Source organism: Neoarius graeffei, chromosome 7 (genome assembly GCF_027579695.1).
Source record: "Neoarius graeffei isolate fNeoGra1 chromosome 7, fNeoGra1.pri, whole genome shotgun sequence".
Taxonomy (NCBI): Eukaryota; Metazoa; Chordata; class Actinopteri; order Siluriformes; family Ariidae; genus Neoarius; species Neoarius graeffei.
In genome coordinates this window covers 13,352,601-13,378,298 of record NC_083575.1, presented here as the reverse complement: position 1 = coordinate 13,378,298, position 25,698 = coordinate 13,352,601, and the positions used below count along the sequence as shown (strand labels likewise).

The following is a 25,698-nucleotide window of genomic DNA, read 5'->3' as shown; positions in this document are numbered from 1 at the left end:
GCTGTGCACTGAAACCATGCAAGCTCTCGCAGCCTGCTGGCGCTTCCGCAGATAACGTCACGAATCTGGCTCCAGACTCCCTTGGGATTTTTCCAGACGCGTTTTGTTATTTAATTTTTTCTACTGTAGACAGATGGCCTTGTGCAAAATTACCCTTCTGGATGAGTGCGTAAAGGGACATTCTTTCATATTAAAAAAAAACAAAACTAAATTGGTCCAGGATATGCACTTTAAGAAGATTTGGACTGAAGATAAAGGCAAATTGTGCATGCTGGTGTGAAGCTAATAAACAGCATGGGATTGATTGTGACCAAGTGCGGATATGGAGCTGAGAAACACAGCTGGGTATCTCCTCCGCCTCCAGCTGGGGTTTACTTATCCCAGTCAGCATGAGCTGACCTTCCAGAGTCCAGTAGGGACCTCTGAATAGACCATATTGATTTGTTCATTTCCTTAAACCAGATTGGAAGGCGTTATAGATCGGAGGACATGTAGAGCACCTGCTGAGTGTGGATTTGACTATGTTTTAAATGAACAAGGATACTGGTAGGTACGGTAGGGTTGCCAAGTTTCAGCAAGAGTTACAGCTCAAATACATGTCAAAAAGACCTGAAACTAACCCAACTATTCAGCCACTGGGAAGGGGAGCCTTGTGTTTCCACAGTGATTCATTTCTGATTTAGGGTAAAAGCAAGATTTATTTTTTTTTACCATCACAGTGTGATGACATAGCTCTCCTACTTACAGAAAACCCATTCTGATCTTCATCACTGTAATAACGATATAGTTCCCTCTACAACAGAAACAGTTCTTTATATTAGTGATACACTGCCTGCTCTTACAATTCCCCTTTGTTTGCCATCACCTATGTTTGGTTTCTACTGACCACAGCAGAAATCCTCACTTCTGCTGATTTACGGACACTAAATTACAGCCTACGCAAGATAAGATAAGATCAGCTAAGCTAAGCTAAGCTAACCTTTTATTATCCCACAAGGGAAAATTTACATTGTTACAGCAGCAAAACATAGAAAGAGGAAAAGATAAGGCAGTGAAGGAGTACTGCAAAAGTACTAAGTATACAAAAAAGGGGATATATATATATATATATATATATATATATATATATATATATATATATATATATATATATATACACACACACACACACACACACACACATATATATATATATATATATATATATATATATATATATATATATATATATATATATATATATAAATAAAAGAAATAAACTATAAATTTAAAGATAAAAATTAACAAATTTGCATAAATTAACAGGTTTGCAGATATACAGTTAACATAAGTGTATTACGCAGGTGGAATTGCACATGTAAGTATTGCACAGGTAGTATTACCCAGGTAGTATTGCACAAGTAAGTAGGTATATTGCACAAGAGCCATTTTAACAGTGTGTAGCTAGCAGTTCGCTGTAAAGTACTGATGCTGATAGTCAGTGAACACAGTATACGTTCAGAGGGGTCTCTATGGATGTAGAAGTGATCTGGACAGTATTGTGAGGAGTGTCTGGTGCTGTGCTTGGTGAGGTGCCGGTTGTACAGTCTCACAGCAGTAGGGAGGAAGGAGCTGCTATATCTCTACTTAACACACCGCAGATGGAGGAGCCGGTCACTGAAGGAGCTGCCCAGTGCTGCTACTGTCTCCTGCAGTGGATGGGAGGTGTTCGCCATTAAGGATGGCACCTTGGCCAACATCCTCCTCTCCCCCACTACGTCCACTGAGTCCAGTGCACAGTCCAGGACAGATCCTGCCTTCCTAATCATCTTGTTAAGTTTTTTCCTTTCCGCTATTGTGATACTGCTTCCCCAACAGACAACTCCATAGAATATGGCTGATGCCACCACAGAGTCATAAAAAGAGTTCAGAAGTGGACCCTGAACTCCAAAGGCCCTGAGCCTCCTCAGCAGGTGGAGTCTGCTCTGGCCTTTCTTGTACAGGGCGTGTGTGTGTGATCAGTCCAGTCCAGTTTATTGTTCAGATGAACACCCAGGTACTTGTAGCTCCTAATGATCTTAATGTCCTTTCTCTGAATGTTCACTGGGGTAGGTGAAGAGAACCTCATCCTGCGGAAATCCACCACCAGTTCCTTGGTTTTACTTGTACTGATCTGGATGGAGTTCCGTTGGCACCAGTCCACAAAGTTCCTTGTCAGTTCTCTGTACTCGCTATCATCGCCATCTAAGATATAGCTCACAATAGCAGAGTCATCAGAGAACTTCTGTAGATGACAGGTAGTTGAATCATATCTAAAGTCTGCAGTGTAAAGCTTGAACAGAAATGGGGCCAGGACTGTCCCCTGTGGAGCCCCTGTGCTGCAGAGAATGGTGTCTGACACAGTCCTTCAGTTTCACATACTGTGGTCTGTTTGTGAGATAGTCCATAGTCCATGAGGTAAGATGATGGTCCACCCCTGCGCTCAGAAACCTGCGCTCAGAAACATATCCTGTTTCTGGGTGTTGTTGTTCTTTTATTTCTAAAGTTTTGTCCTTTATATACATATGGCCAATTCCCACCAATCAGGCACGTCTCTCCTATCACATGACCGCTACTAACTAGGAAGGACAAACGTCATAATGTGCTTCCTTCCTTCCACGTGACACCAGCTGACCGCATCTTTTTGAACTGCTGCTCATGCAACATTAGGGGGCAGCATAACACATTTGGAGGAAAGTGGTATCCGCTCACTTCCATATTCCGTAATTGACAGGGGAGAGAAAGTATGCCACCCCTCCCTCCCTTGGCCACTTTTGCATCGATGGGATTCAAACTTGCAGTCTCCAGATTATACCCTTTTCTGTTGCACCATTTGGGAGCAATAAAGTGTTTAATGATAGGTGAAAGCAGAGGACCCCTCAAATGTTCCCATTGAGACCTTGTAAAGAGCCTGAAGTGTGTCCAAAGTGTGTATGTTTGTGTCTGTGTTGCCTTTGGGTTTATGGTAAACACTGAAACAATAGACATATAGATTGTAGTAGTGTACTTTCCATGGTTTTACAGTCAATAGATTTTACACACCGGCCATTAGGGCTGGGCAATATGGCCACATGATATCAATATCATGATAAATTGTAGCAATATACCATCTAAATCCCTACAACAGCCAACTATTTAAACACAAATTAAGTAATTCACTAATTGGTATGAAAACTAGTTGCTTGATTTTCATGTTATGTGCTCAGCTACGCACCAGTCTTGTTGGTACATTAGCAAATCAAGCGAACCGTAGTAGCTATGTACACTCAACAGAGGCACTAGAGATATCTGCTACTTCCTTCCAGGCTTTATTTCTTGTTGTCATGCCTCTGTACACATTTCAAGCTGATGTGTCAAACAGTAAATGGGAACGAACTGGAAGTAGGAACTAAACTTGTGAGTGGGGAATTGAAAAAACATGGGACTACATGCGCAAATGAAGGCACCATTCAAGCAAAATGTTTGGATTTGTCACTTTACGGTGTCATACCTGCATTTGCATGAATTGATGAAGTTTAAATGATGCTTTGTCACTTGTTGCTGTTACTGAAATCATGACGATGTGATGATGTGTAGTGTACATGCACGTACATAGAAAATGAATGGTTTCCTGTTGCTTGCGAGTTAGAGCATAGAGTAAGTGGTTAGAGTTTTTCGAAGAACACTACTACATTAGACTCCACTCTATTTTTCCATCTATTTTTCACTCTATGTTTCCATCAATGAAGAGTTATAACATCAACAAAACAGACTTCATGTTAAAACTGTTAAAAATGCTGTAATCACGTTGTCTATTATCACCCAAATGAGGATGGGTTCCCTTTTGAGTCTGGTTCCTCTCGAGGTTTCTTCCTCGTGTCGTCTGAGGGAGTTTTTCCTTGCCACTGTTCATTCGGGATAGATTAGGGATAAAATTAGCTCATGTTTTAATTCATTAAAATTCTGTAAAGCTGCTTTGCGACAATGTCTGTTGTTAAAAGCGCTATACAAATAAACTTGACTTGACTATTTACACTCAGCGCTGTGCATGACCAATCAACTGTTTTTGGCTTCTAGGCTTCGAGGCTTCTTTTCTCTGATTGGCTGAGATCACCAATAAAACAAATGTTGGGATCAGCTATTACTCATCACTGCCCGAGTTTATGCCCTGTCGTAATTTTCCATAAGGCACAAATCACATCAACAATTTTTTTTTTTTTCACAATGTGACACTATGTCACTCTAGGATGCGCTACTTTGGTACTGTCTAATGTTTACTGTTTTTAAACATTTCTGTAATATTTCAAATGTTTGTATGTTAAGTGTGTCCTTTGTTTTAAATGTTTTGTATGAGTGGAGATCACTTGGCTGCACACCAAATCTACCTTTGGGTACAAATAAAGTTATCTAAAAAAAAAAAAAATCACTGTTATGTGGTCACTGTAAATTGCCTTTCCTCATCATATCACTTTATGTTGTGTCTGACTCTCAGACCAGCATGAGGGAGTCTTCCTGAAATGATTCATGGTTAATACTTCAAGCAATCAAACCTTGCTTGCAATAAGCCATACAGTGTAATCAATGAATCAGGCTTCAGACTTGGACTGAGTGAGAAATGCAGCATGATCGTTAATAAGGACAGGCCGAGTGATATGAGGTCGCCAATAGCAGGATCTTTCCGCCAGCCAAAATAAAAGCATTAAAGTAATATGTGAAAGCTCTCCTGTGAGTGGAAATGAGCCTCCAGCAGGGAAAATAATGGCCACAGATTGGGAAGATCAGGAAAAAAGAGAATAATGGATTGGAACTGAATCAGATTTGACTCTATTGTCCATGTGAGAGACAGGAACAGGCACGGGGCCCGCGGCTACTTGCAATCACACAGCATGCACTTTTCCTATTGCTCTTCCTGATGGCCAGACACACACACACACACACACACACACACACACACACACACACCCTGACAACTAACTGCTTAGTTCAAAATCAGGTCAAAGCCTGTACATATGCTAAACAGTGTATGTTCTAATCCTGTACATATCTGCATATGGGAACAAGTTCAGGCGTCTCTTTGGATAAACAGCCGCAACAAACACTAACTGGGTTGCTCATTTATAAATATTACAAAGATGACATTTGCAACTGTACGTCTGCACCTGTTCATGAACATTCAGCTCATGGACCATCAGGTTATGCGTCTGTTTGTTGTCCATTGGTTGGAAACAAGACTCAAGGAGGATGCACTGCTTAGGAGTGGGTGAAATGACAACAAATATCATCACGAGATGATATACAATACATATCGGTATCGCAAAAAACAATATGTTTTGTAAAAACTCCAGTTAAACACAAGTGTTGCTTAAATAAATGAGAATTTTTTTTTACCAATTAAAGTATCACTGAATATATAATTTGTGAATGAGATTTTAACATCAACGCAGCGGCTTCCAATCAGAATGTGTAACTTATTTTTTTTTAAGTTATCGCAAAACTGATGATATCCCCGAAAAGGGTTTTATGACCAAATGTTTGTTGAATATTTATTGATAAATACTGCCAAGGAAATATTAGCAGAAGAAATGACATCAGTCACAGATGTAGTTTCAGTACAGTTTTGCCATGTAGCTTGTAATGCAGCTAGCTCAAGTTCGCAAAATTTTGTGATAATTTATTTGTTTAAAGTGTATCCTGTGAAAGTGTCAGCCTTTAATGCAAGATTAGCCAGTCCATTCTTTGAAGGTCTTTATTTCATTGGGCAACATTTTAACCAAAAAGGGATCATGACAGCGAGCAGACGAGCTATACAACTGTCAGACTGTTTTCCTGTTTTGATATGTTAGTTCATTCTGACCTTGCGATGAGCACCATATGATTATGGCTCACTATGACGCAGTTTGTAAATGTTCTCTTTGCCCAGAGTGCGATTAAGGGCTGCTGTATTTGTTGAAAGTTTTAGGGAACGCTGATCCAGTGAACAGAATAATGGGATTGTTGACATTAAGAAGAATGCAATGCTGCAAGTGCAAATGGATTTAAAGAAGCGTGGGGGGAAGGATCAAAACTCACAAAATGAGCCATTTAGTTAAGTTGCTTTTGCATTAAAAGAGAGAAGATTTATGGAATTTATGGAAGATCTGTTGTGTTGACATTAATGTGTATTAGTTTCCATAGAAACAGGTTGTTGTAATCTCCCAGGGGGGAGTAGCTTTTGTTTTATTAGGAGTGTTTTCTAAGGCAAGCAAAGACCAGAGCAGGAAGGAAGTCTCTGCCCCTCCAAATACCAGCACAACGTCTCTACCACTTACAAACATCCGGAACGTTCCTTCTATAGCCTGCGTTGCCCTCTGCTCTACTCTTCTCTTCTCTCTCTCTCCCTCTTTGTGCATCCGTCACTCAACTGGTATTCCTCTGTAGTTTATATCATATGCAGATGTTACACAGGACTTTTTCAGTGTTTCTCATGATCATATATGCACCCATGCAAAAACACACACACACACACTATGACAGCACCATAATAATGCTGCAGTCATACTTACTGAAAGTGTCATTGTTTGGGGACAGGGACGAATGTTAAACGAGTCACTGAATCGTCCTGGATTTCCCACACCACTTATTTTAACCTAGAAATACTCCTGAGCATAATGTAGCGAACTCTGAAACAGACCAAATGTGTAATTTTAAAGCCACTGGACTGTTGGGTGTGGTTGAATTCATGACTTATGAGTCAGTTATGCAAAAACACAGAGATATATGGTGATTACTGAATATACTCACATGGTGAAGTGGAGGGAAATATGTTTGGAAAAGGTTTTGTTAAAATTTGTATTATTCAAGACAAAAAGGGATATTTATAACCTACACTGACCAGTCTTTTGACTCTCAACTTCATAGCTTAAGCAAACTGAAACACAGACACACTCAGGACTAATAATGATGGACTGTGAAAATTCAATAAATAGTTCTTCCATACAGAAAAAAAAAAATCATCAATAGCAAATTCCTGTGATAGGACTAAAATGCTTGGGGATGTGCTGCTACAGGAAAACAATCAACATCAGGGTGGTAACAGTTACTCAACTTCCCCTTACACATTTCCAGTAGCGCTGATGAACATTAACCTCCTAGGGCTTAGCGGTCACATGCGTGGACAGCACTTTATGGAAATTCGGAACAAGAATCCACATATGTGGACATACTTTTTCTCTAAAAGTACATCTTATCAAAAGATGATGCTTAGTTTTTATTCTAATCAGGTTCTAATAAGCCCAAATAGCAAAGAGAAATAAAAAATGCATGTAAAAAAACAGCTTGGGCCTTAGGAGGTTAAAAGTTTACAAAACAAATTTTGATCTTTGTAGCAGATTCTTCGACAGTATAAGTTGCAGAAGACTTCAGTTATTCCTGTAGCTCCAAAAAGTTCACTTATACTTGTCATGTAGCTTGGAGTACAGCGAGCTAGCCAGAGTGCCAGCTTGGTACACAGTATGAGTTCTAAGCACATGGCCAGTGCTCAGACTTCTGCAAATATAAATTCAGCCTTTACACTTTTGACAGGGCCAGCAATTTCTGGTGCAGCATTGTGTGTGTGTGTGTGTGTGTGTGTGTGTGTGTGTGTGTGTGTGTGTGTGTGTGTGCTTGTGGAGTAATTGAGTGCTGCTCACCAAATCTTGTGAAACTTATAGGAGGAACCTTGGAGATTTAAAGCGCTTGAAAGTTACAACTGCAGCAAATAAATAAATAAATTTATGAGAGAGAGAGAGAGAGAGAGAGAGAGAGAGAGAGAGAGAAACAAATAGCTGGATAAAGAAGACGAGGAGAGTTTTGCTGACTTGGCTAGTATAGTTTTATAATGCCTGAAATAGGAGCTAGCAGGAATAATAGTAGAAGTAATCAGTAGCGGCTGGTGATAATATTTTTTATTTATTTATTTATTTTTTGGGGGGAAGGGGTACAGTGCATAATATACTAATCACTAATATATCACTATTAAAAAAAACATTTTATTAACAGTACTTTTTTCCCCTTATACTTACTTTTTATTTTGGAATAATGATTAAATATTAGGGCGGCACGGTGGTGTAGTGGTTAGCGCTGTCGCCTCACAGCAAGAAGGTCCGGGTTCGAGCCCCGTGGCCGGCGAGGGCCTTTCTGTGCGGAGTTTGCATGTTCTCCCCGTGTCCACGTGGGTTTCCTCCGGGTGCTCCGGTTTCCCCCACAGTCCAAAGACATGCAGGTTAGGTTAACTGGCAACTCTAAATTGACCATAGGTGTGAATGTGAGTGTGGATGGTTGTCTGTGTCTATGTGTCGGCCCTGTGATGACCTGGTGACTTGTCCAGGGTGTACCCTGCCTTTCGCTCGTAGTCAGCTGGGATAGGCTCCAGCTTGCCTGCGACCCACACAGAGACACACAACCATTCACACTCACGTTCACACCTACGGTCAATTTAGAGCCACCAATTAGCCTAACCTGCATGTCTTTGGGGGAAACTGGAGCACCCGGAAGAAACCCACACAGATACGGGGAGAACATACAAGCTCCACAAAGAAAGGCCCTCATCGGCCGCTGGGCTCGAACACAGAACCTTCTTGTTGTGAGGCGATAGTGCTAACCACTACATGACCGTGCCGTCCTCACTCCTACTACAATAACAATAATAATAAAAACAAGTGTTGCCAGGCCAAACAAACCTCACCCGGTAGCACTTATGATGAATATGAAGGAAGATATCGCAAAAAAAAAAAAAGTACCCTATGGGTCCATGTGGCTACTGCTTATAAATAAAATAGTTTTCTGATACCGTGTCCATACAGTAAATATAGCATATATATTTACTCTATGAGGCAGCAGCCACAAAAATGAAGCGTAATCCAAAAATGAACAATTTAAAAATCACAGAAGTAAAATATACCAAGTGTCTGTACTTTATATTATTCTACTCTTACGGTACCTCTTACAGTTTTCAAAGCTGAAACCTTTTGAACCGAGACTGATATACACATGCTATCACCATGACCCAACCTCTTATTTCCAGGAAATGGCCCGGCGCTAGAGCTCAGTGGAATGCACTTTCCCTCTGTAATAAGCATAAACATGTCGGAAAGTGATTTCTTTAGTCTCGTCCATTTATTTCGAATGGTGAACTGAATTGTATACGCTCACAGGCCATTTTAATCGGAACACGTGTGCAGTGCGCGACTGTTACACTCTTACAGCATGATGACATAGTGGCTAGCACCTCTGTATGAGGCAGTAGACACAACAAAAACGATTTTGAGATTTTTGGTGACCTTGACCGGATGACCCTCAAAAGGCTGGAGGTTCTATTTGAGAATGATGCCCATCAATCTAGAACCGGTTCTGTTCATAACTTTTATGGACAGAATTTCTAGGTGCAGCCAAGGGGCAGAGGGTGTCCGGTTTGATGGCAGCAGGATCACGTCTCTGCTTTTTGTGGATGATGTGGTCCTGTTGGCTTCATCAATCTGTGACTTACAGCATGAGCTGGGACGGTTTGCAGCCGAGTGCGAAGCAGCTGGGATGAGGATCGGCACCTCCAAGTTCGTGGCCATGACGCTCAGCCGGAAACGGGTGGAGTGCCTACTCCGGGTCAGGGGGGAGTTGCTACCTAAAGTGGAGGAGTTTAAGTATCTCGGGGTTTTGTTCACGAGTGAGGGTAAAGGGGAGCGGGAGTTGGACAGACAGATCGGGGTAGCGTCAGCAGTGATACCGACGCTAAACTGGTCTGTTGTGGTAAAGAGAGAGCTGAGCCAAAAGGCAAAACTCTCAATTTACTGGTCCATCTACGTTCCCACTCTCACCTATGGTCACGAGCTATGGGTAGTGACCAAAAGAATGAGCTCGCGAATACAAGCAGTAAAAATGAGTTTTCTCCACAGGGTGGCTGGGCTCTCCCTTAGAGACAGGGCGAGAAGCTTGGTCATTTGGGAGACCTACTCAGAGTAGAACTGCTGCTCCTTCACATCGAAAGGAGTCAGTTGAGGTGGTTCGGGCACCTTGTTAGGATGCCCCCTGGATGCCTCCCAAGGAAGGTTTTCTGGGCATGCCCCACCGGGAGGAGACCCCAGGGCAGACCCAGGACAAGCTGGAGAGATTACATCTCTTGGCTGGCCTGGGAACGCCTCGGTATTCCCCCGGAAGAGCTGGTGGAGGTGGCTGGGGAGAGAGAAGTCTGGGCTGCTCTGCTTAGGCTGCTACCCCCGCAACTCGGATCCGGATAAACGGTAGAAGATGGATGGATGGGCCTATCTATCCTGAAAGTTTCATGAAGATTGATCCAGCTGTTTTCCCATAATATTGTTAACAAACAAACAAACAAACAAACAAACAAACAAACAAACAAACAAACCTGACTGAAAACAATACCCCGCCCCCTCATGGACTCCGTCCCAGGCGAGGTAATAATAATAATCACTAATATATCATTTAAAAAAGTTATACACACACAAAAAAAAAAAAAACACTAAACAACTCAGGTTTTTGTCATCTGTCATCCTTTTGTGTAATTTGTACTTTGATTTGACACCGTGTGCTCTATCAACTTTCAGTTTCTCCTTCAAACATATTTCAGTGGAAAAATAATGATAGAGTAAATAATCCACATCCTTCATGTTTATTACACCTGCGACTGAATCCGTAGCATGCCAACTGGTGACGTATTACAGAAACATCAGCAAAACGGGCCAATATTAGCCCATTGAAGCTCAAAACTAGGTGAGCGTGTCACGCAGCGTAGTCACGGGACACGACAGCCGCTGATTGGCTGCATGACCTTCCAGCACTGGGCTCATTTCAGTAAGCCCATAGCCTTGCTTCATATCATTGTGTGTTTTTTGTATGATCGCTAGTGGTGCTGTTACACTCGGTTTACAAAACAAAAACAAAAAATAATCCTCTTTAAAAAAAATTTGTTCACCACAGATAAGATGATGTGGGCACCCAAAATATGAAACCTCATACTGATTTTTCTTTTACCTTTCAAAGACGGGGGGCTTAGCTCTGCAAGCCCATTGATACGAGCTGCTCCTGGTAATGATATGAAAACAACAACAACATCTTTCCACTGTTTTACAGTGGTCACATAGTTCATGAATGACAAATTAAGAATGGAGTCATAAAGTAAATGATAGTGCAGGTAGAAAGTTCAAAGAAAAGTGTTAAGTATTATAAAATATATATTTATATATGAGTAAAACATGGGACGTTTAAAAAAAAAAAAAACATAGCGAGAGGTAAACATATTGCCAAGCTTCTCTTTGCTACATAAAAAGAGAATGTTGCTTTATTTTATACTTTTCATATGTTTTATCCTTTTGGGTGTCACTAAACCAGCGAGCGTCATGTTTTGAAAAACTTTCCTCTCTCCATTTATGATCAAGTAAGCATTCTGAAATTTTACTATCGCAAAGCATTTTTATTTTTCATGAAAATCTAACACATGAAATAACAGGCGGGGGAAATCACGTTTTAATTTTTTTTTTCTTCTTGACTGAGTCAAGTCAATAACGGTGTGACATTTTGACATTTTAAATTGAAATGCCAGCTCAGCATCTTCACACATACTGGCACAGGAGGAATGAATCATAGCTTAGCAAATGAGCTGGAGCTGAGTGATGACTGTAGGCTGTGTGCTCTTTCAGTATGCTTCAGTCCTGCACACATACAACACCTGCACACCTACACTGCTCAGGAAATAACCACAAACACTCATGTCTCAACATTTGTATATACATGAAGCTGTGCTCAAGCAACCACAGCAAGTCATTTAAATCACCGTGTGCTGTGCATTACTGAGCAACGTTCTGTCCTTTTGACTCTGATCTTCTCTTCAGGTTTTAGAGAAATGCAATTGTGGAATGTCTCATCTCATCTCATTATCTCTAGCCGCTTTATCCTGTTCTACAGGGTCGCAGGCAAGCTGGAGCCTATCCCAGCTGACTACTGGCGAAAGGCGGGGTACACCCTGGACAAGTCGCCAGGTCATCACAGGGCTGACACATAGACACAGACAACCATTCACACCCACATTCACACCTATGGTTAATTTAGAGTCACCAGTTAACCTAACCTGCATGTCTTTGGACTGTGGGGGAAACCGGAGCACCCGGAGGAAACCCACGCGGACACGGGGAGAACATGCAAACTCCGCACAGAAAGGCCCTCGCCGGCCACGGGGCTCGAACCCGGACTTTCTTGCTGTGAGGCGACAGCACTAACCACTACACCACCATGCCGGCCGGTTATCATTTATATTACAGCTTATTAACAGGGAATTGAAGAGGACAGGAAAGGTTTATTGAGTATTTATAGAAGGAGTCTCCTGTATCAGGGCTCTGTAACAGTCAGAGGTAAAGCTATGATTTTAAATTTAAATAAGTAACAGAGCCAAAAGTTTTCAGGGTAGGCATAGCGTTAATTATCTGCATTAATAAATATATCAGTAGCATGATGTAAGATTGAAGTCATGTGACTAAAATAAGATGAGAAGATAATCCATCCATCTGTTATCCATAAACGCTTATCCTGTGCAGGGTCGCGGGCAAGCTGGAGCCTATCCCAGCTGACTATGGGTGAAAGGTGGGGTACACCCTGGACAAGTCGCTGACGCATACAGTAGAGACAAACAACCATTCACACTCACATTCAAACCTACGGTCAATTTAGAGCCACCAATTAGCCTAACCTGCATGTCTTTGGACTGTGGGGGAAACCGGAGCACCCGGAGGAAACCCACGCAGAGAACATGCAAACTCCACACAGAAAGGCCCCCATCAGCTACTGGGCTTGAACCCAGAACCTTCTTGCTGTGAGGTGACAGTGCTAACCACTACACCACCGTGCCGCCCCTGAGAAGATAATGATGCTCTAAAATGCTACTGCCTCATGTAAACTAAGGGGTTTCTTTCATCAAGTTTGTTTTTCAAAATATCTCAAAAGGTTATCAAGGTTTTTGTCATCGGAGTTGTTTCGTAACAACTGAAGAGAAATATTTTTTTAAAGCAAAGTTGTAAATAGTTAATTATTGTTTCTTTTTTGTCTTTCCATCTATAGCTAACAGTGAATCCCGCACCAACCCGCTCAGTGTCTCAGTGCCCTACACCTCCTACATGTGCCCGGAAGGTGCCAATGTCACGATGGTGTGTGAACAGTCCGGCGCTCTGGAGCATTCAAATGACCGATTGCAGCACGTCTGGCTCTTCACACCGCACATGGACCAGCGGTGTCACGAGCGCCTGCATTCGCAACCCAGCAACCCTGTAGTGTACAATGCCCAGGCCAAGTCTTTCAGTGTCACCCTGCTGGGTGTGACATACGCCAATCAAGGACGCTACTGCTGCCTCGCACTGGACATACTGCAGGAAGGCAAGCACAAGCCGAGCGTGCAGCAGCGGGCATTCAGCCACGTGATGCTCACCGTCACGCCACGTAAGACAAACTATTACCTAGTGTTTAAGAACACATTACTTACAGCTTAGAAATGTCCTCTGACTGTATATAATTAAACATCCTATTCTTTTTTTCCTCGATTGCTGCAATGGCAACTGTGAACACATGTATATGTCTTGTTCTGTCTGATGAAATGAAGCAGCACGTACTGTTAAATACACAGCAATCTGCTGGGGTGATGCAACACCAAGACGAGTTACTGTTACCACCCTGAAGTTGATTATTTTCCTATAACCGCATGTTCCGAAGTGTTTTACTCTTCCTACACCACAGCAATTTGGCAATTTTTTTTTTTTTTATGAATTAAAGAAAATGTCATTGCTTTTATCCATTTGAGTTCCAACCAACACTCCTGTCAGAGGTGCTGTGATTGAAAATTAATCATCACCTTCTCTTCTGACCAATCAGATTTGAAAAGTAAACAGTACTGTGATATAATGCAGTTAGTTATATACCGTAATGATGCTTCGACTTATTGTAATATTTTATGAATGAAAAACTGTTTCTTGCTTTTTTTTGAGTCTATGATCACGACAGTATTTATATTATTGCCAATTTAATTTGTGTCTAGTTTAAATAAAATTCGCTATCCATATGTCATTCCGCAGGTCGCAACAACAGTCTGAAGTGCACAGAGCTGTTGGCGCCACTTCCCCAAGGTATACTGATGCTAACTATAGCTGTAGCATCACTTTAGGACTACACTGTTTTTTTTAATAATTTGAAATGTATTTGAGGATAATTTTGATAAATCGAGACCACTGACTGTCTCTATGATGTTGCATGTTCGGCTTCCTATTTTCAAAGCACAAATTCACACACATTGCTTGACTATTCTGTTCATTCGATTCTCTAGGGACGGTGGCTGCAGGTCTGGCTACTGCGGCATGCATTATGGGTATTTTGTGTCTGCCTGTCTTACTGGTCCTGGTGTACCGCCAAAGACAAAGAACTCACAGCAGCCGACGTGAGTATACACACACACTGCTAGTCAAAACAGCTTATTACTGGCTGATTGCAGTAGTGAGGTCACTGAATCCATAACTCATAACAAGCCAGATGAATGAATCAGTGTCTGGTGTCAGTCATGACAATATGCTTTGTGTGTACAGAAACTGTGTCTGTTACAATTTCATTTTTAATAGTGAGTGAATCCTTTAGCCCTTACTACAAGTGGCTTGAAAGCTTGGTGTGCATGTTTAACTTCACGTCCTACACAACGCTGCATTACAGGAAGTCATAGTCAATGATATTCTATTTCCTGTCACACAATGACCAGTTTTCCCCTTCCTGCTTCTCACAGGTGCACACGAGCTAGTTCGCATGGACAGGTGAGTTCCCACACCATCACTAAATCAGCTGCTGTGGCACAATTGTTTGACTAAAAATGAAATGGACACGTTTTGCCTTCATCCCCAAATATAAATGAAGACATTCTTGGTGTGTGAAATTCACTTTTTTTTGGCAAATGCCATAAACGAGCAAAGGCAGCAACATATCGAACAATTATGGGAAGCTTATTGTCTGCAATATCACACTATGCAATCAGTGCGTAAATCACCACACACCTACCTCAAACCGCACTGAGTTAAGTGATCGCAGACATTTTTATGTGGTTTCTGAAACAGTACGTAATGGAAAAAAGCATGCTTGGGCCGGGTGATCATGAGAATCATGAAATATTCCCAGGAGTCATGTCCAGATTTGGGCCAAGTATCTATTAACCTCACTGAACACTCTCTGTTCTATCTGGATGTGCTGCTTCTTAAAATTAGCTGCTTTCACATTGACTGGATGGGACTAAACCCTAATTCTGTGTGTACAAACAATCTGCTTACATCTGTTGAGTATGTTTGCAAGAACCCAGTTGCCTTCTAAGCTACCAGTGAAGACATCAAAAAACATTTCATCCAGTGGCTACCTGTTCATGATTACATTTATGGTAGGCACCTTTTTCCAAAGTGATTTACAGTTAGCAGCTTAGTGGGAAGGGGATTCGAGTTCTTAATCTTCTCATCAAGTGTTCAGTAGTCCAAAGCTCAAACCACAGAGCTACCGCTTTCCCTTTTCCATCCATTCATCTTATCTGAAGTTGGGTCACGGTGGCAGTAGGCTAAGCAGGGTATTCCAGGCATCCCTCTCTCCAGCAGTGCTTTCCAGTTTCTCCTGGGGGATCCCAAGACGCTCCCAGGCCAGATGAGATATGTAATCTCTCCAGCGTGTTCTGGGTCTACCCTGAGGTCTCCTCCCAGTTGGATGTGCCCGGAAAACCTCCAGAGGAAGGCGCCCAGGAGGCATCCTAATCAAATTGCTCGAACCACCTCAGCTGACTCCTTTCGACATGAAGGAGCAGCGGCTCTACTCCAAGATCCCTCCGGATGTCTGAGCTCCTCACCCTATCTCTAAGGGTGAGCCCAGCCACCCTACGGAGAGAGCTCATTTCAGCCGCCTGCATCTGCAATCTCATCCTTTCGGTCACTACCCAAAGCTCATGACCATAGTTGAGGGTTGGAGTGTAGATTGACTGGTAAATCGAAAGCTTTGCCTTCCGGCTCAGCTCCCTCTTCACTACGACGGACTGGTACAACGCCCGCATTACTGCTGACACCGCCCCAATCTGCCTGTCCATCTCACGCTCCATTTTAGCTTTACCTTTTTCTGCAACAAATTCTATAGTGTCAGCATCCATACTTTGATTTAATAAACCATGCTTTTTGGCAATTAGGTAAAAAAAAAACACCAATACCAACTGAGTTGTTCAGTAATCTCAGACATTTTTATGTGGCTTCTGACACACTACGTGACGGAAAGCATGTTTGGGGCAGGTGCTCATAGGAGTCATGAAATAGTTCCAGGAATAATGGGATTTGCATGGACCTGGAGCTACATTTGGCCCTACTCTGGTGCAATGATCATTTGGGATTGTGATCTAAACAAAGACAAAGAAATGTTGCAAAAGAATGAACAATATGGCAATATGAATGTCGCAGCAGCCATCAGGAAACCGGAATCACTTCCTTTCATAGCACATACTGTAGTTTGGTGACACCCTGAACCAACATCAGCCTGCGGGTTTAAAACCATCACTGGAGGGGCAAATGGTGTTACTGAACCAAACAATTCAGTTGAAGTGTTTTTGGTGATTTAGGCATGTGATAATGCTAAACAGGAAGTTATAAGCTTTCCTTACATGTTTGCTACATTAATCCCCATTTGTAGCTCCATTAAAGAATCTTCAGACACCAAGCACTTCCTGGCTACATTTGCAACAAGAAGGGCACTTGGTAGAGTGTATACCTCCGCCCAGCCACATATTATCAACATGAAAATCAAACTCACTTGCGCCTAGGATAATACTAAAGCTGGACGCCAAATTTCATCCAAATTTGTTCATTACTTTTTGAGTTACCGTACATTGGGAAAAAGGGAAAAAATCCTGGATCCAACATTTATAACTGGATTCGTAGCAAAATCTAACCAATTGTTCCTTGTCCCATACCTCACATTTCCTCAAAATTTCATCCAAATTCGTTCACTACTTTTTGAGTTACGCTGGGAAACAGATGAACAAAAGGTGGCGGAGGTAATAATGGGACAACTGTGTCAATAAAATATTTTATCGATGATGTAATTGTCCTTTAAGTGTTACGTTATTCTGCTTCTTTCTCCAGTGAAGCCCAAGGCCATGAGAACCCCGTGTACATGGGATCTCCGCAGCCTCCATCTCGCACCGTGGCTCAGATTCTGACGCGGCAGACGTCTGAAACAGGACGCCACCTTCTGTCCGACCCTGGCACCCCCTTTAGCCCAAACCCACAGGGAGACGTGTTTTTCCCTGCGCACGGTAAGAGTCAAGACATCCACGCTCCTTTAGAAATGTTTTTCTTCACTCAGCTAGATTATCTTCCTGCAAAGATCATGTTAATAAGCAGCCATTTGAACAAACATGGTGGTAAAAACAAGATAAACCATTCTACACCTCCTTCCTTTTACGAGAGACAAAGCAAACACTTATTACACATCTCCCTTTTGTATTTAGATGTATTCATTTCTGCACAAGGGCAGAGACCACACACACACACCTTCCTCTGTACACAGTGTAAACATGTCTGCTAACACACCTGCTCATTTACGTACTCAGTAAAAGAGTCAAAACACACAGTTTTATTATGTTGCCCAAAAGACACATCAAATTCATTTAAAGATTGCTTTCATATTTGAGTTTCCTTGGCCACAGACAAAGCGAACATCAGTAGCATGGCCACATTTTACAACACTCTCAGATCAAATCCCAAATGGCTGCTTATCCTCTGTGTGTGTGAGACGGTCTGAGAAATCAGATACAGTACAACACTGATATCGTAAAGTCCTTGGGATATTGGAAAAAACTTTGATATCAGAACTTTATGATAAGCCTAAAGTCACTTTTTAATAGAGAGCAAAGAAACACACTTTCAAATTCAATCTTTATTTGCAAACACATAACACATACATGCATTATATTTAATAGTAACAGCAATACATCAGAAGAAATCTTTGATTGTGGTTTGTTTGACACTGATCACATGGTGATTGACATCAAGATCATTTTCAATAGCTAACAAATCCTTCAAATATTCCTGCATCTTGGGAAGGGGTCGTCCAGGGAGGGCCACCATGTACCTTCGAAGTTGATTGAGACCTGCCATGGCACTGGCATATGATGGCTTGTCAGAGTCGTCAGATGTTCTCATTCTCATCTCATTATCTCTAGCCGCTTTATCCTTCTACAGGGTCGCAGGCAAGCTGGAGCCTATCCCAGCTGACTATGGGCGAAAGGCGGGGTACACCCTGGACAAGTCACCAGGTCATCACAGGGCTGACACATAGACACAGACAACCATTCACACTCACATTCACACCTGCGGTCAATTTAGAGTCACCAGTTAGCCTAACCTGCATGTCTTTGGACTGTGGGGGAAACCGGAGCACCCGGAGGAAACCCACGCGGACAACATGCAAACTCCACATAGAAAGGCCCTCGCCGGCCCCGGGGCTCGAACCCAGGACCTTCTTGCTGTGAGGCGACAGCGCTAACCACTACACCACCGTGCCGCCTCGTCAGATGTTTCTTCAGATATTTCTTAACTACTGATCAGATCAGCTCAAGCCCAGCAAGATCCTCAAGTGCAATTGATAATTACTCACTGCAGCCTGACACTCATTAAAAAGCTTAACACAAACAATGGTCAAGTGCAATCAGTAATTACTTAACAATCACTCCAGGCTAATGAAGTAATGGGCTGAGGAGACACAGTGAGTTAGGACACTCTGAGTTAAGATAACTTTGCAGGCTTCTGGGGTGCTTGACAGGAAAACTTTATGATAAGTGTAATTTATGGCCCCTGGGGACATCAAAATGACTTTACATTATACCTAAAATTTATGATAAGCAAGTTTATGATAAGCCAAAAGTTTTATATCATATTTAATGGACTTTATGCCGGGAAATGAAAATCACTTTACATTATCCATAACTTTACAATATCAGTGTTTACGATATCTGTGCTGTACTGTATATCACCGTGACTGAATTGCAACAAACAGGAAAAAAGATGGAAAATACAGGTCTTTCTGCCGATAACAATGCTAAGAAATAATTCATATATTTCACCAAAACAAGGTAGAAATGTTTTTCTTCACCTATTAATCTCAGTTAGATTATCCTCCTGCAAAGATCGTGTTAATAAGCAGCCATTTGAACAAATGTGGTGGTAAAAACAGCCAAATGAAGTGAATATCTGATAGCTATAGAGCATACAGTACTGTCGAGAAACTGATATCAGATTAGTTTTTGATCAGTTTACAGTAATCTGTAATCAGCTGTCAAAATGTCACACCACAGTTGGAATTAAACCTTTAAATGAGATGAAATTTTCCTTATTTTGCATTTTTGGTGCTATATAGGTTGTTAAAATGCTAGAAATATACTTCTGGTTGAGACATACAAACGGGAAACATATTTTCAGCACTATATTTAGTAGAATATGTGTCAGTTTCACCATGGTGAGGGTTTACGCACAGCACCACACGAACATGCTCAATAAAAAGGGGATAACAATGACTCAGTGCTGTAGTTGTGCGCGATTTGACCTTTAGAGCTCTTGACAAGAATCACCTGGAGGAAAAGCACGAAACACTTTCGAATAAGCGCCAGCTTGAAATGGACTACTTACACATGATCAAACTTTCAGGACTTTGTTCTTTCTACTCAGGAAATTGGTTAACGATTAAACAAAAATAGAACGTGATCGTAAACATTCAAATGTAGATGTGTGAGTGAATTTGAATATGCAAATATGATGAAAATTCAAATAGAATCTCATTTCATCTCATCTCATTATCTCTAGCCGCTTTATCCTGTTCTACAGGGTCGCAGGCAAGCTGGAGCCTATCCCAGCTGACTACGGGCGAAAGGCGGGGTACACCCTGGACAAGTCGCCAGGTCATCACAGGGCTGACACATAGACACAGACAACCATTCACACTTACGGTCAATTTAGAGTCACCAGTTAACCTAACCTGCATGTCTTTGGACTGTGGGGGAAACCGGAGCACCCAGAGGAAACCCACACGGACACGGGAAGAACATGCAAACTCCACACAGAAAGGCCCTTGCTGGCCACGGGGCTCGAACCCAGACCTTCTTGTTGTGAGGCGACAGCGCTAACCACTACACCACCGTGCCACCCCAAATAGAATCTGAACAGTGAAATTCGTTCTTAACACCCACCACCACCACCACCACACACACACACACAGCTGTAAGTATTTCTCCCTGAGAATTGCTTGCAGCTTGTTCCTGTTTATAGTCTGGAGTCTGTCACTACAAGGTGAGAAACATCTGGAAACAGGGAAGAGATATCTCTCTCTCTCTCTCTCTCTCTCTCTCACACACACACACACACGCGCTTACCAGAGGATTACAAGTGTTAATGACCACAAGCTCAGTTCCAACAGTTCAGTTCCCAAGACACTGATTGGACTCTGCCTCACTAGTAAACCTCACGTCCATTTAAGGAAACCCTCTTCATTGTTCTCTAGATTAGCGCTTAAAGGTCATGAAAGTTCCTCTTCAAAGCTAACTGTTAGGAAGCAAAGTTAATTTATACACTACACTTTGTTTGCACTGTACACTCATCCACTTTGAAACTGTAGATATTACATTTTGACTTGAAAAGTTCGTTCGCATTTGTTTGCGTGACGTCAGTGCTTTCCACTTTTTAAAGCTCAGTAGTTATGACCAACTGGGTTTCTCAACCATCAGTTCTCTACTGCCGACTTTTAGTTCCTATTTTAATTCTCCTGAACCTCATTTTGAACGTGGAAGAGAAACTCAGAAATACTGATTCAGCTCGAATGTTAAACAAACACTATAACAGCCAGGGGTCTGGCGAGCTAAACTGCAGAACATGCATGGTGTTTTTTAATGCGGAAGTTTTCATTTAAAAATAAATCAGTTTCAAATAATGGAAATGAAAATTAAATTCACTTCAGAGAAATGAAATCAACATGCCTGCTGTAATTTCTTATCTGGAGCTCATTAAGGATCAAAACACTAATGATCAGAACACACCCACAAGTATTGTATCACCTTCAAATGTGAATATCTGTTATTATTCTAGCCACATTCACTGGATCTGCATTTTGTTGCCTTGTACCTGTGACATGTGCAATGACAGTAAAGTTGGATCTAATCTAATATGAAAAATCGCACACTCTGATTGGCTACTCTACTACTTGGCTATCAGCTCATATACCGTGAGTAGAAAAAAACAAAATGGCGGCGCGTGTTGTTGAACCAACCGAGGACAAAATAAAAACTCAACTTGGAAACAACCCCCCCCCCCCCAAAAAAAAAAAAAATGGAATAAAAGTATTTGATGGTAAGAACGCATCTTTTTTTATTTTTCAAGAATTATTATAATAACATTCTTTACAACTGTCACTACTGTCATTTCGCCGGTTTGTTTACATTCTAAGCGGAAATGATTTTGTTGGACATTTTGTATAAAGTTTCTATTTATTGAATTTGCAAAAAATAAAAATAAAAATGTTCTGTTTCTCAAAATCCAGTGAATGTGGAAAGAATAAAACAGTTATTCCACTCAATCTCGTCGTACATGGATTATAGCTATCAGCTCATGTACGACTCGATTTTGTGGAATAACTGTTAATATTCACCATCTGGGATGTGAACTCATCATGCTGAGAGGTGTAACGCTGTAGTGCTTTGCAGAGAGGGACGTGTAAGGTACAGAGAGAGAAATGCAATGTGCAATAACAGTGCTGATGAACCAATATCACGGAGTACCGAGCAATGAAGGAAATTTCGATTTCCCCAACCTTGTCTCTGACATTTTTCTCAGTGCTCGTTTTCACAACTATACCTAGTTGCACAACGACACACTTCTGCCTTTCTGTTCTTCCCCTGAAATACGCTGATTATGGGAAAGGGTTACATGGTGTTTCTCTTGTTGCTCCATGATTCAGTTAGCTTTTGTAACATAACTCATATTACACACAAGCGAGACAAAGTAGTCTAAGCAGGAATGCAAATTTCCAATGTTATTCCTCAGTGTGTAGGACTTCCAGCTGTTCCAGATCATTCACAGGGACTCGTAAAGCAGATGTTCCACATCAACTGCTTAAAAGGTCTGGCCTGAGTTTCCCCAAAGCATCGCAGCACAAAGAGCATCGTTAAAAGGTAGAGCAAGCAGCACAATGAATGCTCTCTCTCCTATTTAAGATGCTCTTGGCGTTAAGAGGCTTTTGGGAAACTCACCCCTGTTCGATTGTTGATATGGTGATGTTTTCTGGAAGGAGATGTTGCGAAGTATTCTGTCAGGTATGCAGCGGTAGACGGATCTAAGTGCAGGAAGAGTGTTTATTAGCAGGGGTAGTATTTACAAAAACAAAACATGAGGCAATGTCAGAGTAACAAAACACAAATGAAACGAAAAGCAAAACAGAAAGCAGAGTTTTTAACCAGAGCCATAAACATGGCTATAAACAAACGTGACAGTGATGATAATACTTTACAAAAAGCCTCTTTGAAAGCAGCGTCCTTATCTGCGCGTGCTGATTGCGCTCAAATCAGCATCAAGTGTTTCCCATAACAACTGGGTCCTAAGAACATGCACAACGCGCTCCGTGAGTGAGCATGGCTGTTCGAGCTGCGTCAGGCCCAAGTGTGCAAAGGCATGACAGTCAAGTGTTTGTTCAAGTGTTGTGTGACCACAACTTTTAGCTCACTTGTATATCACCATGCATTGCCACCAAAACACCTCATTTTCATCGATAAGTAAAGCATCGTGAGCTGTAGTGTGACTGGAGCTTTACTGAGAAATAAAGTTCCATAGAAACATAAATTCAGGAACTACTCGATAGAAAATATGCTGACATGCTCTTCTCTATTTGCGTGCATGCAAATCTTTAGAAGAAAAGCATGTTGCTTTCAATGTGTACGTGTGTGTATACTAATGTGTTTTGTGTTGTTTTACAGAGCCCATCCCTGAGTCCCCCGACTTCTAGCCATTGTAGGATGGAGAGACGCTGCCTTTCTCAGCGCCCTGAAATGCCCTGCACTTTTCTTTCTGTCTGTCTTCTCTGCCTCCCTCCGTCCTCCCTGCTTTCTCTGCCCAGAAAGACAAGGAGAGAACAAACTCCCATCTTCTCCTTCTCCCCACACACACACACACACACACACACACACACACACACACACACTTTTCACCTGTATCAACAGCCAGGGGCCAGGAGGAGCTCATCTCATTTTGTGTTAGGGGAGGGAGGGTGCTTTTTCACAGACAGACTGGAACGTTCCATGACCCAGGAGAACAGTGGTCGGTTTCAAAAAGAGGAGTTACTTCACCCACTCATGAGCAGAAGCACTGAAAGGACACACTAGCTCATGCGTTAAGTTTTTTTTCTTCTTGCCTCATCTTTTTTTCTGAACTTTGAGACGGGAACTGCTGCGTCGCCTATCGGTCTCCATTTGTCTGGCGCTTTTTGTGTAGCACATTATGTACATGATGGGTCAGTGTGTCAGAGATCACCAGCTTGTAATGGGTATCTTTACCAAGCTACAATGACTGCCAAAGAAGACTCAAAACGTTCACTTAGCTTTAAGATATTGAATGAATATTTTGGGGGTTTATAAAGTTATATTATGTGAGTGAGTGAGTGAGTGAGTGAGTGAGTGAGTGAGTGAGATAGATAGATAGATAGATAGATAGATAGATAGATAGATAGATAGATAGATAGATAGATAGATAGATAGATAGATAGATTGATTGATTGATTGATTGATTGATTGATTGATTCGATCTTCAGCTGGGCCTGAATCAAATTTCTAACAATAAAAAGGTATATTGTGTGGATGGGTGGAAAGATTATTGCTAGATATATACAGTACTGTACAAAAGTCTTAAACGCATGTAAAGAAACACTGGAGACCAAAAATGGCTGAAAAATAATGAAATGAAATGTTTCAACATTAAAAAAATACCATAAACAGTAATCAGTAAGCCATAATAAATGAAACAAAGTTAATATTTGGTGTGAGACGACCCTTTGCTTAGTAGTCTCAGGTACAATGAGTGCAGTTTTATAAGGAAATGAGCTGTAGGTTTCTTTGACTGTCACACTTGCTTCTTAAATTTGTACCAAAACCCAGTAGCCTTCATGATGTTTTCTTTTGTAATATGCTGTAATATCAAATACAAACTTTTTGTTTCCTGTAACGTTGAATTTTGTTCTGGAAAACGAATGTTTGGAACTCTAAAATGTTTTTGTACTGACTCAATAAAGTAAAAGTCATAAAACAGAAATCTATAACAGTTTGTATTAAAAACAAAAAAAAAAAACAGGGTGCCTAAGACTTTGTACAGTACTGTAGGTGTGTATGTATAGATGGATGGATGGACAAATGGTTATAAATTGTGGTCTATCTCACTGTATATATGGGACAACGAAAACATTCTGCATCTGTGTCTTGATAAGTTTGTCTATAAAATGCCTTAAGTAGCCATCTGGTTGTACAACTGATGTTAAAAATGCATATGTTTTCTATTTTAGTGTATTTTGTGCAATAAAAACTTACAAGTCACATTTAGTCTTTACAGACATACAGTGTACGGTACACCAATCAGCTTTGAGAATTCATCATTGCAATTGCAATCAGAAGTTCACAGACACTCATCATGGACATGAATATCACAGCAATATTGGGCTTTCAAGAATTCTTTCAAGTGTACTTTTTCTGTGAATGGTTGTACAAAATACATACACACATTTAATAGTAAAAAAATTACAGCACACTGAGTATTTGGTTAAATGTCCTTTAGCAGGTTTCACCTTGACCAGTTGCTTTTGATAGCCATCAACGAACTTCTGACAGAATTCTGGTTGGATATTTGACCACTCTTCTTGGCAGAATTAGTAGAGTTCAATTAAATTTGCATGTTTCCTGGAACAGACTCAACTTTTGAGCACAGTTTGCTTGTTTTAATTTTAATCGTAGGGTGCTTAATCAATTTCACAAACAGCTTTAATGGGTTTGGGGTCATTGTCCTGTTGAAACACCCAACTGTGTCCAAGTTTATGATGGCTTGAGGTTCTTCATTATTCCGTTATGTGAGGAATTCCAGTTCCACTGCCAGCAAAACAGCCCCAGAGCATGATACTACCACCACCATGCTTAGCAGATGGTACAGTGTTCCTCTGTACTTCTGGTCATTGTGGCCAAACAACTTAATCTTTGTCTCATCTGACCATAAAACTTTCCTCCAGAAGGCTTTTTGTTTATCCATGTGGTCAGCTGCAAACTTTAATCAAGGCTGAAGACATCAATTTTGGAGCAGGAGGAAAGAGCATGTCTTTCTTGGATGACAGCTTCTCAGTGCATGGTAACATATGTTACAACTGTTGTCCCTGTGCCTTGGTGGTTCCTGGGTTGTTCTTGACCATCCGAACCAATTTCCTCTCATCTGAGGGTCACAGTTTTTGGGTCTTCCTACAGTCAAGTGACTTGGCAAAGTGGCTACACCTCTCGATAAATTTTACTTACGTACAATTGCTTGAACTGATTATCTTGGAATCTGCAGTTGTTTAGAAATGGTTCCATGAGACATTCTTGAGTTGTGTAAATCGATGATTCTCAGATCTGCACTGAGCTCCTTGGACTTT

At 41.4% G+C, this 25,698-nt stretch overlaps 2 protein-coding genes across 3 annotated transcripts in view; one reads left to right on the top strand and one right to left on the bottom strand.

Moving 5' to 3' along the window:
• Positions 1 to 24,619, top strand: part of vsir (V-set immunoregulatory receptor) — a 32,806-nt gene extending 8,187 nt beyond the window's left edge. Inside the window, exons 2-7 of the mRNA XM_060925303.1 lie at positions 13,075 to 13,449; positions 14,079 to 14,129; positions 14,327 to 14,437; positions 14,774 to 14,801; positions 17,142 to 17,314; positions 23,015 to 24,619. Of these exons, the coding sequence (XP_060781286.1) occupies positions 13,075 to 13,449; positions 14,079 to 14,129; positions 14,327 to 14,437; positions 14,774 to 14,801; positions 17,142 to 17,314; positions 23,015 to 23,043 (767 nt within the window). The 3' untranslated portion in view covers positions 23,044 to 24,619. The remainder of the gene's footprint in view (positions 1 to 13,074; positions 13,450 to 14,078; positions 14,130 to 14,326; positions 14,438 to 14,773; positions 14,802 to 17,141; positions 17,315 to 23,014) is intronic.
• The window catches only part of cdh23 (cadherin-related 23), a 727,851-nt gene that overhangs the window by 127,670 nt on the left and 574,483 nt on the right, over positions 1 to 25,698 (bottom strand). The gene's annotated exons all lie outside the window — the stretch shown is intronic.